Genomic DNA, 18,037 nt, shown 5'->3' with positions numbered 1-18,037 from the left:
GCGACAGCTGGGAGAGCCACTCATCATCATCAACCACTTGGACCAGCAGGACGAGTTGCAGAAGGAAGGGGCAGAATTGGTCAGACGGGACTTGGTAGGTAGCATACGTGCATAGGTAGCTACTAACTCCGTGGTTTGGTAGACTCTAGTGTGAGTGAGGTAAGATGGAAGAAGCACCGGACTCTCAGTTCCCCTGCGCAATTGCATGCATGTGTGCAGATCTGCTGCTAGCAAGCAAGCAGAAACGGGCAGGCTATCCACTTCCACCGGGCTAGCACCTGGCCTCTCTGGCCAATAATCACGACAGACGTCCAATCTCTTTCAGCAGGTCCCTTTCTCTTTCGGACAGACAGCCCTCGGAGCCGTGGCAGCGAGCCAGACTGCCAGCCATGTCTGACCAGTGAGCGGCGTCTCCTGCCTCTTTCCCCCCGTCACTGAGGACGCCATCAACACTGGACCTTCCCAGACCACAACCATCGTCGCTACCTTCCCCTGCTAGCGGTGGTATTCACTGCAGCGGCCTGCCCACTGGCGTCTCCTCCACCTCCGATTCGCACAGGTGCATCTCCATAACTACTCCCCACGATCCCCTCCCGCCTCGCCTCTCTTCCTCTTGCCTCTCAACCCTCCACCTCCCCTCGCCTTGCCTCGCCAATCCTCTCCACCACCCGGCGGGCATCTTTCTTCTTTTTCTTCTCGAGCCGTCCGGTCTGATCTTGATTTATTTCAAGGTCGCCCATTTTTTTTGTGTGTTTTCTTGTCTCGTGTGGTTTGGCACAGATTTAGAACACCCGAAAACCAGAGATCATCGCCATCTATCTCTGCCTGTTCGACCCCAACTCGCTTCCCTTGCAGAGAGTACAGCATCGTCCGCAGCCATCTACGCTTGTCTCATTGTCTTGCATCGTGTCTCTGGCCCTCCTCGCTAGTGGCGCTCGCCGTCACCCGTCCATCAATTCCATTGTCTTGCCCTTGGTTCGACCCGCCAGCGTACAGCATTTTCGCATCCATACGCCAACATCACTCTCAAACATTACGCATTCCTGCTTGTATACCCGCCGCCTCCCCCGAGTCCGAGTCCCGAATTAAAAGAGTCCCCTGACTCTTCGAGACTCATTCCATCAACGTTCCGCTTTACTTGCGCGACAACTAATTCTTAATACCTTAATCTGTCCTCCGCCGCGGAGTCTGGCACCCGCACCAAAGCCCGTCGAAAGCCGATTCTCCCAAAGCCCAGATATCGAGTTCCCGACGTCAATCGCTGCAGTATCTTGGTCCCATCGATCGTGTCTTGCTCAGTTGCCTCTTACCGACCCGGCGACTTCGAATTGAGTGGTATTGACTGATTGACTTCAGTCGACATCACAACTCGTATCCATTACTGCTCAGGACAGCCCGGCCCGTCTCGCTCTCAAGATGCGTTCAACCCAGGTTCTGGCTCACCTCTCGCTATTCCTCTCGTCTGCTCAAGCTTTCTTCCCGTTTGAGGTCGATAGTCACTGTCCATTTGTTGGCGGTTGCGGGTCTTCTGGAGCAAAGGAGACTAGGGATCAAGAAGCGCTTGGAGAAGATGTGGTAAACGCCATCAAGGCCATCAAGAACCCGGCCTTCCATGTCGGTCCCCAGATTACCAAAGACTCGGTAAGTGGAGTGTATTTCGGTTGTTGGACCCGACGATGGAGCCCCATGGTCATATCCAATCACCAATATAAGAAGCTAACCACTTTGTGTGTAGACGGAGGATCCTCAATCTGACCGAGTTGCACGCGAGGTCGAACGTCTCACTCGCAAGTATGCGAGGTTTCAATCCGCCGAGGTAGTCAGAGAGAGGGCTCGCAATGCCAAGAGACAGAGCCTCTACCGCATCATCACCGCAGCGGACACCACCCTCAAGAATGCCGCCCCTGTCGCTCAGGATGGCACGGACTTCTCTTACTTCGCCCAAGTCAAGTTCGGCTCTCAGCAGAAGGCTTTGTGGATGCTCATCGATACCGGAGCTGGCACTAGCTGGGTGATGGGCTCTTCCTGCAAGTCATCCGCCTGCGAGAAGCATGGCTCCTATGGTCCAACCGACTCCGACTCGTACAAGGACCTTTCTGAAGGCTTCTCTGTGGCCTATGGCTCTGGATCAGTCAAGGGCCAGAAGATTTCAGACACCATCTCATTTGCCGGCATGAACTTTGACTTCCAGTTCGGTGTTGCCAACGAAACCTCCGACGACTTCAACCACTTCCCCTTTGATGGCATCCTGGGTCTCTCGATGGCAGGTGGTGAGACGGAGAACTTCGTTCAGGTTGTCCAGAACTCCAAGCAGCTTGATGCCACCATCTTTTGCGTCTATCTGAACAGAGCCGCTGACGGACCGAACACGAGTGAAATCAGCTTTGGTTCCTGCAACCCCGACAAATACACCGGCAACTTCACTTACACCGCTGTTGGCTCTGAGAACGGCGACTGGGCGATTCCTTTGGACGGCATTGCTTACGACGGTCAGAAGTCCGGTGCGGCTGGCAAGCTTGCCTACATTGACACTGGAACGTCTTACGTCTTTGGACCCCAGACTGACGTAGCCGCATTCCACGCCAATATCCCTGGCTCATCCTCGGAAGATGGCACCACATTCAAGGTGCCGTGTGACAGCAACAAGGACGTTACATACACCTTTTCTGGTACCAGCTATGTCATCTCTGCGAAGGACTGGCGGGGATCTCAGAACAGCGATGGCACTTGTACGAGCAACATCTATGGGCATGAGGTCGTACCAGGAGCCTGGTTGCTGGGTGATGTTTTCCTCAAGAACGTTTACGCGGCCTTTGACAAGGACCAGAAGCGTATTGGTGAGTCTCATCAAAGAAAATATATACATCGGCCATATGCTAACCTTTTTACAGGATTTGCAACCAGGAATGATCCCCCGCCAACCACCACTACTACAACGGCTGATGCCACCGCCACACCCGCAGTTGTGAACCAGCCCGGCATCACCACTGTCGTCTCAGCAGGGACGACGGCCACTCTTGGCCTCAGCGGCCATGAGACGTCTGCCGCAGCCGCTACGCAGCCCACAGGCACGCAATCTGGCGCAGCAGCCTTTGCCTCTTTTGCCTGGGTCAACGTCGCTGCCGCTGCGTCCTTCTGTCTCTTCACCACGTTCGGATTCTACTGAGGAGTTGTTGTTTTATTCATCAAGCGCTGCAATCCCCGCACGATCGGGATTACGGAATGGGAAATTGGATGGTTATGTGCACATGATACCCAAAGGGACCGACACAGACGGCCCGCTACAGATGGCCATAGTAAATATTACTTGTAATGTAGATAAAAGCGTTTGTTTCTCACGGCCACATATCTTCTGTTTTCGACGCATGAATTACACTCAGTGATGAATGACAATGTTTCATTTACTAGTATCTATTTTCAGAATTTTTTTGGAATATGTGCATATCAAAGACGCTCTTAGTGCTAATAACGCAGGACTTTCATCAAACATGCCGCAGCTTCCAAAACATCCCCATCCCTTCAGTAGTTTAAGGGGTATATCCCAGACAAAAGACCAGCCCCACCTCCATAAGGCCACCCGTCCCGCTTAATTGCATTTATTTCATATGTACATGATATATGCGTCGCTCTCCCATCTTCACCATTTGAGATCGAAAAATACCGAGTGACATGCCTTTCACCGGCCATGGGCGTATCCTTAAACTCCCCTCCTCAAGCCTTTTCTCAGATCGACCAAAACCACTGACCTGCTACTTGAAGAGGGGGTAATTCAAGCGGGGCTTACAGGCGGATCTTGGTCCCACGCGCCTACTATACGTGTCTGAGCATGCCCATACGCGAGGCATGAGCTTGAGGATGGGGAGTTTAAGGACACCGCCTTGGCCAGTGTGGCGGCATGTCTACAAAGACGCAGGCTTTCTTCTGCTTATCAAGCTTTGACGCCTGGCGAGGTCTTCCCCCCTCCTAGAGACGTGACCTTGAACTCCCTTCCTCAAGCGTTCCCAGACGAACCATACCCGCGACTTGAGGAGGGTTGACTCAAGCCGCGCCACTTTTCGGGTATGAGCGATACCGTCTGAGCATGCGGATCGGGCATGAGCTTGAGGAGGGGAGTTTAAGGTCACGTCTCGGGTGCGTCATCTCGGGAGAGCTTACGTATGTTTTCTTCCCTCGTCCGTGTACAGGAACTTCGTCAGAGCCCCCCCTTCTAGAGCAGATCTCAGGGATTGAGGACGTCTGGCGGCTCACTGCGGTAGCAACCAGCGTCCTGTCCGACCGATGTGGTGAGACCCTCGGTCGAACGGTACACTCGCCGGCCTTTAATGCGCCGCTTGACGTCGCAGAAGAGCTGCGCTGGAAAAGGGGGCTCTCAGGAGGCTCCTGTACGCGGACGAAACAACACACAACACCCGGAGAAGCCTGCGGAGTCGTGACAGGTCGTCCCGTATAATACTTTCTTGCCTTCGTCTCTTTTCACATCTTCATCTCCCCATGTAACCCCGTCGTCGCGGCGGCCCTTACGGCGCCAAGGCCGCCGACGTCGGCCTCGAGCATGCGCAGCGCCTCCCTCGCAAAGGGCGCTGCCTGGGCGCGCACGCGCAGGCTCCAGAGGTACTCCTCGACGCGGTCGGCGTAGTACATGGCCTCGGCGTCGTCGTCGGAGGTGGCCCAGAGCAGGCCGGCGAAGGAGCCGATGCCGGCGAGCTGGGCGGAGGCGGCGAAGCCCCAGAAGGACTGGATGTGCTCCATCTGCAGGTTGGAGATGATGTTGGAGGCGGCGGCGAGGCGGGCGCGGGCGCCGGTGCGGATGGCGGCGCGCAGCTCCGGGGGCGCGTTGGAGGAGATGTTGCGGACGAGTGAGCGGTGGAGGGCGAGGTCTATTGAGATGTAGGAGAGGTGGAGGGAGCCTGTGGGGAGTTAGTGCCTGGGATGGGGAGTTGTAGATGGGAGGGGGGTTTGAGACGTACCGTTTGCGGAGAGCTTTTTGAGACGGGTCTCTTGGAGTTGCAAGGCTTCTGGGAGTTTGGCGTACCATTCCCGCAGCATCATTACTATCGGCTTTGCTAGCTCTGCGACGCCAACGGTGCCGATCTGGTCGAGGGTGCCCCCGCGGCGGGTGGCTTTGGCCGTGTAGAAGGTGGCCAGCACGTCGCTCAGGATGAGGGACAGCTCGATCTGGCGGAGGAAGAGCTCCCGTCCGACGACGACCTCGGCGCTGCCCTCGGGGTCGTACTCTTCGTCCGCGGCAGTCTCAGGAAAGTCCTCGACACGACATGGCCGCACGTCCCAGTCCTCGTCGAGGCGAATGTGAGAGGGCCTGCCGTGGACCAGGGCACCCCATTTGTCCTGCATGAAGAGAGCCCACGCCAGCCTGCGCCGCAGCCCCTTCTCCCACTCGGGGATGGCCCAGTCGCTGCAGTCGACGTGGAGGCCGAGGCCCTGGGCGAGGGCGATGAGCTGCGCTGTGAAGGTCCAGGTGTTGTTCCGGAAGCGCTGCTGAATGAGGAGGCCGGCCTGGAGGGTTGAGATCTTTGGGCGCTTCATGTCGTCGCTCATTGTGCGGAGGGCGAGGGCCTCGAGGGCGGCCTGGTCGGGCTGCCATGAGGAGGTGGCGAGGGTGCGGTCGTAGAGAGACCAGTCGAGGGCGATGAGGTAGACGGCGGCGAGGAGGGGCGGGGAGAACTCGTGGTAGGAGCGGGCGTACTTTTCGAGAAAGACCTTTTTGTGGAGGACGGGGAAGCTGGGGTGGACGATGCGGAAGTAGAGGTTGACGAGGGTCGAGCCGAGGGGGTGGACGAGCTTCTCGATGGCGTCGAGGTCGGCTATTCGTTGGGGCTCCGAGGACGTCTCGCGATCACGGTGGATGAGGAAGACTGTTGAGTCGTCGAGCCGGCGGACGGAGCGGACGGAAGGGTCTGAGGGCCGGTGGAGGTCTAGGAGGGAGGGTTCACGGTAGGATGTGTTGCCGACGTATTCGGAGTTTGTTTTGAGATGTAGGCCCAGAGTGCCGTCTAAGAGGGAGGGTTGAGGACTGAAGTGGGCAATGTTCTCGGAGCCGGCTAGTGACGGAGAGAGGGCCTCGAGCAGTTCCGGGGAAGGGTGTCTATTGTGACACGGGTTAGAAGGTTACTCGAGGGGGGTGAGCGAATGAGAGAGGTGGTGAAGGTCGAAAGAGGAAGGACATGACACGAGACCTGGGCACAATGACGTGCCCCTTCAAGACTAGCTTCATACAAGACTGGCATCATGGGCGACTAGCTTCATACAGAAGCAGAAAACAACGATAGGAAGAGACGGCAAGAGTGAAAAATTGTAATGAGACTTACGTTATCTCTTCCTGGTGATCCAGCGGCATGGGAGCTGGTGGAGGACCAGCAGCGGCCGCATTGCCGGACCCATTAGTCTGGGGCCGCACCTCCGGGGGATCTGTGGCCTTCCGACGCTTGCGCGGGAGCGGCCCGCGGAGATATGTGCATGGCTGGCCATGAAATGAACACATGACACACTTATCGCGGCCCTCTTCGCGGACACAGCGCGTCTTGCGTTGGCGGCATATGTCGCAGGGGCGGCTTTGTGCCCCTGTTGCCGACGACGCCACTGCTGCTGCTACCGCCGCTGCCGCCGCCGCCGCCGACGATGATGATGATGAAGGGTGAGACTCATGTGAAGGAGGCGTCGGCGCGGGCGCCGGCATAGTCGTTGGGACCGGGCCGGCGGAGGCGGAGGCGGGGGTGGGAGTTCGTGTGGTGGTGCCGTAGGGCGCTGGTGTTGCGTCCATCGTTCGGCGGGCGGGACCGGGCGAGGGGCCGGCGCGCGGGGGTGGGATGAGATAAGGTGAGTGATGAGTTTGTGTGTGTATGTGTGTGAGAGGATGAGATAAGGTAGGCCGATTGTGATTAGTAGGACCTTGGGTGTGTGGTCTGTGGTTCACGTAAAAGTGGTGACACACATATGAGAGTGAGTGATGATGAGAATGAAATAAAAAGGGAGCACAGGTCCTCCCCTCCTCTTCCCCACTGCCGATGACGACTTTTCCTCCTACTTTGCGGGCTGTATCTGCCCGAGGTGAGGCTCCTTTCTGCGCCAACGCTACCAACCGCCTGGGAGGGTGTGGTGTGGGCTACAACGGCATTGAGGCTGATCAATCAGACTGAGGCGACCTCCAATTGGGAACTGCAAGGGATCGACGGCCCTGGCTTTTTGGGGTTCACTCTGGAAAGTCGCAGAGTCAAGCCTCGCCAAGTGGTCGTTGGACCAGGCTGGCTGGTGAGTCGGACGATGGAGTGACTCTCAGCTTCAAAGGCTTCTGTGAGGACTGCTTCTCCCACCTCTGGAGGAGTGTCTCAACTATCAACAGAGCCAATACAATCCGTTAACACCGGGGCTCTCTCGGGGATTGAGAGAGTCGCGACTCGTCTGATTCGGCCTGGGCTGCGTGTGGTGCTGTGCTGTGCTGTGCTGTGCTGTTATCGCAATACCGTACGTACGGCCTTGTGGGAATTTTTTTCTCTGATAAGTCGCTCACCGTCATTACGCCGAAGCGCTGTGTGGGATAAGTGAAGAGTGAAGGCACCTAGCCTGTTTAGGCAAGTCCACTGATGTAACTTTCAGGCAAGGAATAGCCGAAGTGATACCTTTCGATACTCCCACTGTCCAGCGTCCAGCTTCTCCACTACGGGCGGGGCCTGGCCTGCCGCGCCCCTGTCGCCGGGTACGCGGACTGCTGACAGCTCCCGGTCCCCTAAAAGTAAAAGGAGGTACGTACCTCCACTTGAGAGTTGAGGTCAGCTTGCAGCAACGTCGACTGAACCGACAATAGACGACAGACTCCAAGCTCGCTCTACACTTGTCTTTCCACGTTTCGCAGCTCACATTCAACACCACCTTTGACTCTCCATTGCAAAACACGAAACCACGGAACGAACGGCGCATACGCACACACACGACGAGGCCGCCTTCGAACCCCGTCCATCCTCTTTTCCTCCTTTCCTTCCCGCCGGAAAATGACAGCGCAATAACTTACAATGGCCAAGGCCCGTAACCATGGAGCCCGCCGAGACGACTCCCATCCGGGCGCTGCTCCGGGCCCAAGCGAAGAGGACAGAAGCCTCCTCACCGACGACCCCCTCTCCCACGAATACCATCATGATCGCCAGGCCGGCCATTCCGCCGGCCCGCGCGACGACTACTTCGTACCCCCGAAACAACAGTCCGCCGCGCCACTCCGTCAAGCCCTCCGGTCCCCGGGGACGCCACGCACCCCGAACCGCGTCCGCTTCGACCCCATCCCCTCCATCGTCCAGCCCTCGCCGCCCCGGCCCTCGATGACGAACAGCAATGGCTCGCGCCCCAGCCGCGACAGCTTCGACGTCGACGACGACGAGATCTTCCAGCACGCGCCGGGGTACGACGACCACGACGACCACCACCGCCTGCCTCTCCTGACGGACATCGAGGCGCCCTCCGTTGCGCTCGCCAACAGCCAGTGGGGCGAGGATGTACACGAGTGGGCAGAGACGGAGCTCAACCGCCCCAAGTCCGGGCTGAAGATGGCCTTCATGAACATGGCGAACTCCATCATCGGGGCCGGCATCATCGGGCAGCCGTACGCGTTCAAGCAGGCGGGCATGCTGGGCGGAATTATACTACTGTTGGGGCTCACGATCGTCGTAGACTGGACGATCTGCTTGATTGTGGTCAACAGTAAGCTTTCCGGGAGCAATAGCTTTCAGGGAACTGTGGAGCACTGTTTCGGACGGACTGGCTTGATCGCCATCTCGGTCGCGCAGTGGGCGTTTGCTTTTGGCGGAATGGTGGCGTTCGGCATCATTGTGGGCGACTCAATACCGCACGTTTTGACGGCCATTTGGCCGGATCTGAGGGAGATGCCCGTGTTGGGTCTCTTGGCGAATAGGCAGGTTGTTATTGTCGTTTTCGTGCTGGGCATCAGCTATCCTTTGACTTTGTACCGGGACATCGCCAAGGTAAGCGCCTAGGAGCCCACGAGTGAAAATGGGCACATCGCTGACTTGAGTTCTGTAGCTGGCCAAGGCGAGCACACTCGCGCTCATCAGCATGGGCGTCATCGTAGCGACGGTCGTGATCCAGGGAGCTCTGACCCCCAAGGCGGACCGGGGCTCATTTACACCTGCTCTCCTTACCGTGAACAGTGGTATTTTCGAGGCCATTGGTGTCATCTCATTCGGTACGCCGCCCCCGTTACTCGTCCTCGTTCCCCCAAACTAACAGACCAAGCGTTCGTCTGCCACCACAACTCCCTCCTAATTTACGGGTCTCTCAAGACCCCCACCATAGACCGCTTCTCGCGGGTGACGCACTATTCGGTCGGCATCTCGACGGTCGCCTGCCTCATCGTCGCGCTCGCCGGCTTCCTCACCTTCGGCGACAAGACGCTCGGCAACGTTCTTAACAACTTCCCCGCCGACAACGTCATGGTCACCATCGCGCGCCTCTGTTTCGGCCTCAACATGCTGACCACCCTGCCCCTCGAGGCCTTTGTCTGCCGAGAGGTCATGTTCAACTACTTCTTCCCCGGCGAGCCCTTCAACATGAACCTGCACCTCATCTTTAGTTCGAGCCTGGTCGTCTCCGCCATGATCATGAGCCTGGTGACGTGCGACGTCGGCGCCGTCTTCGAGCTCGTCGGCGCCACCTCGGCGTGCGCCATCGCGTACATCCTGCCGCCGTTGTGCTACATCAAGCTCAGCTCCCGCTCGTGGAAGACGTACGTCGCGGGCGGCATCGTCGTCTTCGGCACCGTGGTGATGGTCATCACCTTGATACAGGCGGTCGCCAAGATGATTAGCAGTGAGTTTGGGCCCTCCCGTCTTTTTCTGTTGTCGAGAATGTTGATGCTAACATGATACCCAGACGACAGCGGCCCGGCCAAGTGCATGTAAAATATGTATTATTAGATAGTAAGAGGAGGAGGGTATGTGGTGGTTTTCAAAGTTGGTATAGAGAAGCGCGGGGAAACTTTGGCGCATTTGAATAGAGTCCTCGCGGTTTGTACAACACGGAGACGAAAGGGGGACGTTTGTTGTTAGGGTTACATACCGAAATGGTGTACTGTAGAAGCTCGACAGAAGCTGGTTTTAACAAAAATTCGAAACAGGCGGCGTTTACACTGTAAATTGCTCTTATTGGGTGTTCGTTGCTGTGGTATGCGTGTCTTATTCTTTGGAAAATAGTGGTTTGGGGTCTCGATTCTTGGTCTAACTCTATGAAATAGGCTTCTAAGGTATAAACGCTCAGGGATGTCAAAGAAATCGCAGGCATACTAAAGAACGGTCTACTCCGTCTCGATAATTAGCAAATCGTCATACGGCCCAATAATGTCCCCCTCGGCGACCAACATCTTGGCCACCGTGCCCGTCACGGGACTCTCAATCTTGATCTCCATCTTGTTGGACTCGATCCACACCAGCGCGTCCCCGACTTCCACCTCGTCGCCCTCACTGACCTCGCACTTCCAGCATCGACCGGGCATCTGGCTCTTTACCCGCTCCCCGGCAACATCCTCTTCCTCGACGGGGCGACGCTCAATCTCAGGGGGGTGGTACGGCCGGAGAAGTTCCTCCATGAACGGCACTGTCCGGATGGCTTCGGCGCGCGCGGCGCGGGTGGCTTCGATGTCGTCCTTGTTCTCTTCGAGCCAGGCTTCGTAAGCGTGGAGATCGAGGCTTCCCTCTTGAATTTTGATCAAGTCTGTCATTTTCCCCTGTGCTATAGCAGCGTCGAGCTCCGATTCAGAGATGGTGTAGAAAGAGATCCGGTCGAAGAGGCGGAAGAGCCAGGGCTGGGTGTCTTGTGAGGCGGCCGAGGCGGCTACGTCGTCCCAGATGGGCACCGTGCGGCCGACAAGCTGGTAGCCGCCGGGGGAGTCCATGCCGTAGATGCACATGTACTGCCCGCCAATGCCGACGGCGCCGCGGGGTGTGAATGAGCGGGAGGGATTGTATTTTGTGCCGAAGAGGCGGTGGCGTGGGTCCAGCGGCACAGCGCAAGGGGCTCCGAGGAAGACGTCACCAAGGCCGAGAACGAGAAACGTTGCGTCCAGGAAGATGCGCTCGACATCCTCGCGGGACCCCAGAGCGTTGAGTTTCTGGAGGAAGTCGATGTTACTGGGTAGCCATGGGGCGGTTGCGCGGATCGTGGCAGCGTAGCGGGCTACTGCGGCGCTAGAGACGGAGTCGTCGAAGGCGAGCGGGAGGCTTATTGTGCGCGACGGGAGGGAAGAGGGGACTGCGGTGCCCAAGGAGGTTTCGTGAGATCGGAGGGCGGAAAGGATTTCTGACGGGGGCGTGCCTGGTGTGTACTGGATGTGGAGAGTGCGAACACCAGGGGATAGGTCGAGGACGTTCGGGATTGGGGCCTGCTTGTGGCGGTCGATGAAGGAAAAGATTTGGAAGGACTGGCGGAGGGAAAAGACGTCCTCTGTCCCGAATTCTAGGAGAACTGACGAGTCACCTGCTTGGCGAACAGAGATGTGGCGGCCGGCGGTGCCTATATTGCCGAGGAGGGGGTTCAGCTCAGCTGGAGTGGGGATGCCGTTATTGGAAGGCAAAGTAGACTCCAACGGCTTGAGATTGGCGATGGACTCCTCAAGAGCGGCTTCCAGTGCCAACGCATCGTCAACACTGATGGGCCTGAGCTTAACCTTATCGCCTGGGCGCAGCTGTCCTAACTTCCACATCTCAGCCGAAGCAACGACACAAAAGACCACGAAGCCGCCTAGACTTGGGCCGTCGCAAGTGAGAATAACGGCCTCGTCTCCGGTGAAGCTGATGCTGCCCACAGAGTAGGGACTGTCGTGGATATTGGATGGGTGTAGTCCGGCGTCACCCCCGGTCTGCCGAGCCCATCGCGGCTTGGGTCCGTCAAGACGAATACCGACCCGGTTGCTATTGTAGTGAACAATCCACTCTCCATTGAAAAGTGTGTTGAGGCCCTCTTCGGTAAAGTGCTCAGGTGCTGAGTGCTGCCCTGGGATAACCCCAAGCGTCCAAGTCCCATTCGGCCCCATTGGTAGAGGAAGTTCGGGACTGACAAGGTCTGAGACCTTTTCTGACACCATACCTCCTCCTGTGGGCAGCAGGTCCCCCGCGCGAAGAGCTCGACCATTGTGACCCCCTATTCGTCCCAGCGCAAACGTAGAGCGAGAGCCAAATATCTCTGGGACGGGCAGTCCACCTCGGAAAGCAATGTAAGTGCGGTAGCCAGCTTTCGGTGCACCAATGGAGAGCGTCTGCCCCGCACGAATATCGAGAGCCTGTTCCTGGTAGTAAGGCTCGTTGTCCACGAGTATCTCCACAGGCGCACCGGTGACTGCAATCACGCCACCAGAGTGGAATAGGAGGCTGGGCCCCTGGAAGGTACACTCCAGACTAGCGGCCCGAGGATCATTTCCTACTAGCTTGTTGGCGAGCCTGAAAGAATAGTCATCAAAGGGGCCGGATGGCGGAATCCCAACGTGCCACAGCCCCTTGCGGCCGGGGTAGTCTTGAACAGTGGTCAAGGTGCCGGGATCGATGACTTCTACCACGAGCGGGTCGTAGTCGAAGTTGTTTAGTGACGTCGTCGTGAAGTCGCCAGAGTTGAATAACTCGGAGTCGACGATATCGCGAAGATACTCCAGGTTGGTCTCCACTCCCGTGATCACGGTATTGTCCAGGGCAGTAGCCAGTTGCGTGATAGCCTCCGCTCGGCTCTCGCCGGTTGCGATTATCTTGGCAATGAGAGGGTCATAGGATGATGACATCTCTGTGCCAGCGTCAACCCAAGTGTCAACCCGCACCTCATCGGGGAAGGAGACATCCAGCAACCGGCCTGGGCAGGGCCTGAAATTCTGGAGGGGGCTCTCAGCGTAGACACGCGCCTCGATGGAATGACCCTTCACCTCAAAGCCCTCGTGTCTATTCTCAAAGATGCTCCCGACGTCCCCGGATGCTACACGAATCATACACTCTACCAAGTCAAGCCCCGTCACAGACTCCGTGACTGGGTGCTCAACCTGGAGCCGAGTGTTGACCTCGAGGAAGTAGAACTCCGTGCTATCAACGTCGAAGATAAACTCAATCGTTCCCACATTGCGGTACTTCACGGCCGAGGCGAGGTTAACGGCTGCCTTGCGCATTCTCGCTCTCACATCAACCGGTACGAAGATAGCCGGGCTCTCTTCGATGACCTTTTGGTTTCGTCGTTGCAGTGAGCAATCGCGCTCCCCGGCCGCAACAACATTGCCCTTACCATCGCCAACAATTTGCACTTCGATGTGACGCGCATTCTTGATGAAGTGCTCAATAAAAACACCTGCATCACCAAAGTTGGCCTTGGCCAATCTCTGAACACTCTTGAACGCTTCTAAAAGTGACGAAGGCTTATTGCAGCGCTTCAGACCGATCCCTCCCCCACCAGCAGTACTCTTGAGCATCACAGGGTAACGGAAGCGCATGGCTTCAGCCAAAGCGTCTTCGGCACTCGTAAGGAGGTGTTTACTACCCGGTACGACAGGAACTCCGGCAGCAATCGCGACATCGCGAGCGAGGTGCTTCAAACCTAGCTGTCGCATCTGGTCAGGCGCAGGGCCGACCCAGATCATACCTTCAGCCTCGACGGCGGAGGCGAAGTCGGCGTTCTCTGCCAGAAATCCATACCCAGGAATGATTGCATCTGCGCCAGCAGTCCTTGCAAGACGGATGATTTGCGGGCCATTCAGGTAAGTCTCCGACACAGAAGAGCCTTCGAGGAGAAACGAGACGTCTGCATCGCGGACATGTGGGGAACGAGCATCAGAAGAGGAGTAGATTGCGATAGCCTTCAGGCCCAGGCGGTGCAGCGTACGAACAATTCGGATGGCAATTTCGCCACGGTTGGCAATAAGAACAGACTTTATTCCGCTGATTTGTTGAGTGACTGGAATAGGATTGGCTACGTTGAACTTGGGGCGGTCGAGCGACTGGATGAAGGAACGCCAACCTCCGAATGAGGTGATGTCGGTGGCACCATCCAGGCCATAGGGTTCGCAGACAAACCCAGGGGCCCAGCTCCCGTCCAACAGCTCCAGTGAGCCAATGCCGAGGGGCGAAGACACAGTCTTCATGAAACTGGCCATTTCCGCGGTCGGCAAATTCCAGACCTCGACTTGGATGGCACTTCCGCCGACGGGAACACGTTTAAGACCTGGTTTCCTCACTTTCCCGTCGGTATTGAGAGAGTAGAACTTGTAGTTGGGGGAAGTCGTCGTCGCCGTCTCTAGTGTCGCTCCTCGAGACGTCAGGTCTTTGTTTAAAGGAAAACCCTCCAAGTGAGCACCTACCACCACAAGACGAGTTGTCTTCAGCTCGCCCGCGGCGACAGCGTCTGATTTGAGCTTCTCAAGCCTTTCAATCTTGGTTGCCCCGAGAAGGCGAGGTGCCGTGGAAAGCCACTCGCGGGCGAAAGCGAGTAACTTGGGCTCCTCCCACGTGGAAGAAATCAGCGTGATGCCGAATGGCAAACCATCCGATCGGAAGCCCGCAGGGATAGAAAGGGCAGTCCAGTCCATGAAATTGACGAAGTTGGTATAAGTGCCAAGGTTGGCGTTCTCCTTGATCGGCTCTCGGACAAGGTCCTCAAGAGTTGGGAAGGTAGGCGCAGTCGGCACCAGAATCGCGTCGAACTCATCAAACGCATCATGAATCTTGCGAGTTAGATCCTGACGAAGATACTCCGACTCGAAGAGGTCTACGGCGTTGAAGTCCTTGGCCTTGAAGATGATTTCCCTAACGATAGGGTCCATGTCATTCTCGTGCGTCTTGATGAAGTCCTTGATCGCAGCATAGCGCTCAGCAACCCAAGGGCCTTCGTACAGGAGGCTGGCGAGCTGAAACAACGCCGAGAAGTCCCTAGGCTCGAGAGTCCACCCAAGCGTGCCCGCCTTGGCTAGAGCCTTGTCATAGGCAGCGGCTTGCTCTGTCTTGCCAAACCATGGTGGATTGTCGCAGATGGCCATGCGCCGTCCCGTTGAGGCGGCAAGAGTACCCGGTCTGGTCCTCGAGAAGGAATCCTCGGGGTCGAATCCCTCTGCAGCCGACAGCACGGTCTCTGCATCGTCGGATGTGAGAGCAAAAATGGATACGCAATCAAGACTGCGGCACGCAGGGACCACTCTCGTCGTGCTCAGAGCGCCTCTCGTAGGCTTCAAACCGACGATGTTATTCAGGCCTGCAGGCACGCGACCACTGCCTGCGGTATCCGTTCCCAAAGAAAAGGGGACAACGCCCCTGGCAACAACGACGGCGCTTCCGGAGCTGGAACCACCACTGACCCGCAAGGGATCAAAGGAGTTTCCCACGGGGCCATAAGGAGATCTCGTACCCACAAGACCTGTCGCGAACTGATCGAGATTGGTCTTGCCGAGTACGATAGCGCCGGCCGCCTTTAGACGAGCGATGATAGTGGCATCCTTGCCAACAGGACCGTTGGCGAAGCTGGGGCAGCCAGCGGTCGTAGGAAAGCTGGCAACATCGATATTATCTTTTGCAGCAAAGGGGACGCCGAAAAGTGGTAGGGTGACACCGGACGAGCGCAGGGATTCGGCATAAGACCATTGCTGCTCGATCTGGGTAGGTGTGGCCAAGGCAATCCAAGCATTAGAGTTGAATCGAGCTTCAGATTCACGCAAAGCTAGGAGTCGGAAAAGACCGTCCCCAGATTCTTGAGCCGATCGCCATTCTGGGATGGTAAGGGGGAAGGTGTCTTGGATTGTGGAGCCTATTGGATGAGGGTGAGTTATTGTTAGTCAGTTCGTCCCAAGCGATCGGGATGCCCAGATGCACGTGTGCAACGTCAGGGCGGTATAGCTACGCACCCATTACGGATTATATGGCTGCAATATGTGTCGAAATGCCAAAAAAGCGCAAAAAAAAAACTCTCAAAAAATGCTTCAGATGATGCAAGTTGGAATGACAAGCGAACAGTAGTTCTCCTTTTGGTGACACTCTGGAATTCAGGCCCCTTTATGATCAATCTGCTCCCATCAAGCAGACAGACTCATCAGTGCGGCCGTCGTCCTGCCCAGAGGTACTCTTCGGCAAAGCCTTCGGGCAGTCGTGTAAGTCGCCGGCGGCCTTCAAAACCGTTATCCATTGAGTTCTGTAGGGCTGGCTGAAGTGTCGCGTGGCCGATCCAATGATCGTGGGGTAAGAGAAAAAAAAAAAGGGTTATCTCAATGCCAATCTGGACAGAAGAGTGACGTAGGGAAATCGGAATCGGCCGAGTCGTCAATGCGGCCCCTGAAAGATGTTTAACGGTCGTGGGCGTGCCCGGGATGGGTGAAGTTCTTGGCTTCCTTGGAGATGGTCGGCAGACGAGCGTGCTTCGGGCAGGCCGGCGGCTTTGGAGAAGTGATGGAGGGTCGCCGGCGGGGTGTGAAGTCGGATTTGGAGAGAACGGATGGGGCTCTCTCCCATCGAGTAAGTGTTGGGGCTGGCAGCCGGCGTGGGAGCACCTGCCGGCCCCGGTTTGTGGCAGGTGCCCCCGCATCAGATTGGGAAGTGGGGGTCAACTTTATGAAACTTTGCATGATTACCTAATTTTGGTATACTTGGGACGAGGGAGAACACGGGCCAACTCCACTGGGGAGGAGTCTCCAGGGACAAACTGCACTTGCAAGTTGCAACTCACTCACTGCAGCCTGCCCTGCACCGGGGTCAGAGGCTCAGAGCCGATTCAAAATCGTATTCAGGTGGCTTGGCAGCAAAAGAGCCTCCTCAGAGCCTCTTTTTGATCGTCGCTTTTGGGATCGTTCCCCAGCCAGCAGATCCGCCACAACAGTGGCACAGCAGACGCTGCAAATTACCTGGCCTCGGCTGTCGCGTCTCTGGTCTCTCGTCTCCTCGCCTTCGCTTCCCGTAAGTGTAGTCAGTGTCCTGCCCTCTCAGGCTGTCTCGCACAGACGAAAGTGGACCGAAAAAGATGGAGAGATGAGACGAAAGTTCGCTTCCTTCCGACACTCACCCCGTTGTTTTCCCCCTCCTACTCAAACACAGCTTACGCAGTGCCGCCGTCATCCCATCTTAGTGCGGAATGTTTAGCCTTCAACAACGTTTCTTTCGTTTAATTTGAAAGTCTCCGGCAGCCGGACGACGAGCCGGAGTTGGATGTAGGATCCGGACGCATACGCACTCTGTTTCGACCGCCGTCAAAGGAACACTCGGCCGTGGCTTGTGGGATGGCGCCCACCCGGCTTCAGGACTGGACAACGGCGTCTGAATAGCCGCCTCTTTCGCCCCTTCGGCACCGCACCTCGCGCCGATGCTGTGTGCCTCAACCAGCGACTGGACGTGACTGCTCGCTCGCTCAGCTGCCGCTCCCCAAGACCATCACATGACTCTTCCGCTGCCACTGCATTCTCACCGTCTTTTTTGCCCCCGGAAATGGCGAGCAATCCTTACTGAAAAATCACCCCGGTCGTTGAACAAATAGACGCCGCTTCGGGCACAAACAGCCGACCAGCGCCTCGCCTTGATTGGCCAATGTGCAGGGATGCGAGTCGACTCGACAGGGGTCCCCTCTGAGCCCGGCGCTTGCGCCTCTTCCCCATCACATCCGGCTGCCCAAAATAGCCAACCAGAACTGGAGACGCCTGAGCCGAGGGTTGTCGAGCTGCGTGCGACACAATCCTTCGTGCCATCGCGGTTATTGTGCTCTACATAGTCACACTGCATTGCATATATGTTTGCTTAGTGGCGCTTCTCCATCTTCCACTATCGACTCGAGACGCCCGCCATCTTGGTCAACCTTTGAGACTTTAACCCCTCACTACAACCACACACTGTCACACCATCCACAGCGTTGCAACACGGCCCAATCTATATAGCCGCTGTCCCCTTCTTTTGCCAAACTCTCAACCAACGTTTCCCTCCCTCTTCGATCCGAGTTGCTCGTCTCATCGCCGGTGATTCCACCCCTTTGGGAGGCTAAGAACTTTCTTTGCCTGATCCCGGTTGAAGCAACCCCTCTGCTGGCTGTTAGG

General features: G+C 56.9%; 4 protein-coding genes across 4 annotated transcripts; 2 read left to right on the top strand and 2 right to left on the bottom strand.

The window, feature by feature from the left end:
- Nucleotides 1-1,416: 1,416 nt before the first annotated feature.
- Nucleotides 1,417-3,166, top strand: ctsD (Aspartic-type endopeptidase ctsD; the record flags this gene model as incomplete). The annotated part of the gene is made up of 3 exons (XM_036635061.1): nucleotides 1,417-1,641; nucleotides 1,736-2,837; nucleotides 2,892-3,166. 3 exons carry the CDS (start codon nucleotides 1,417-1,419, stop codon nucleotides 3,164-3,166), a joined length of 1,602 nt encoding a protein of 533 aa, XP_036499656.1.
- Nucleotides 3,167-4,473: 1,307 nt separating this feature from the next.
- On the bottom strand, nucleotides 4,474-6,778 carry CGCS363_v003211 (Transcriptional activator protein DAL81; the record flags this gene model as incomplete). Its single annotated transcript, XM_036635060.1, has 3 exons — nucleotides 4,474-4,907; nucleotides 4,968-6,103; nucleotides 6,327-6,778. 3 exons carry the CDS (start codon nucleotides 6,776-6,778, stop codon nucleotides 4,474-4,476), a joined length of 2,022 nt encoding a protein of 673 aa, XP_036499659.1.
- Nucleotides 6,779-8,024: 1,246 nt separating this feature from the next.
- Nucleotides 8,025-9,920, top strand: AVT2 (Vacuolar amino acid transporter 2; the record flags this gene model as incomplete). The annotated part of the gene is made up of 4 exons (XM_036635059.1): nucleotides 8,025-8,984; nucleotides 9,043-9,205; nucleotides 9,256-9,828; nucleotides 9,892-9,920. The coding sequence occupies 4 exons, from the start codon at nucleotides 8,025-8,027 to the stop codon at nucleotides 9,918-9,920; spliced, it is 1,725 nt and encodes a 574-aa protein (XP_036499658.1).
- Nucleotides 9,921-10,312: 392 nt separating this feature from the next.
- Nucleotides 10,313-15,875, bottom strand: DUR1,2 (Urea amidolyase; the record flags this gene model as incomplete). Its single annotated transcript, XM_036635058.1, has 2 exons — nucleotides 10,313-15,774; nucleotides 15,872-15,875. 2 exons carry the CDS (start codon nucleotides 15,873-15,875, stop codon nucleotides 10,313-10,315), a joined length of 5,466 nt encoding a protein of 1,821 aa, XP_036500634.1.
- Nucleotides 15,876-18,037: the final 2,162 nt, after the last annotated feature.

This window comes from Colletotrichum siamense, assembly GCF_013390195.1.
Source record: "Colletotrichum siamense strain Cg363 chromosome Unknown KSG_Cg363_contig02, whole genome shotgun sequence".
NCBI classification, from domain to species: Eukaryota; Fungi; Ascomycota; class Sordariomycetes; order Glomerellales; family Glomerellaceae; genus Colletotrichum; species Colletotrichum siamense.
Note: the sequence above shows the minus strand (reverse complement) of the source record. Positions and strands in the feature narration are given on the sequence as shown.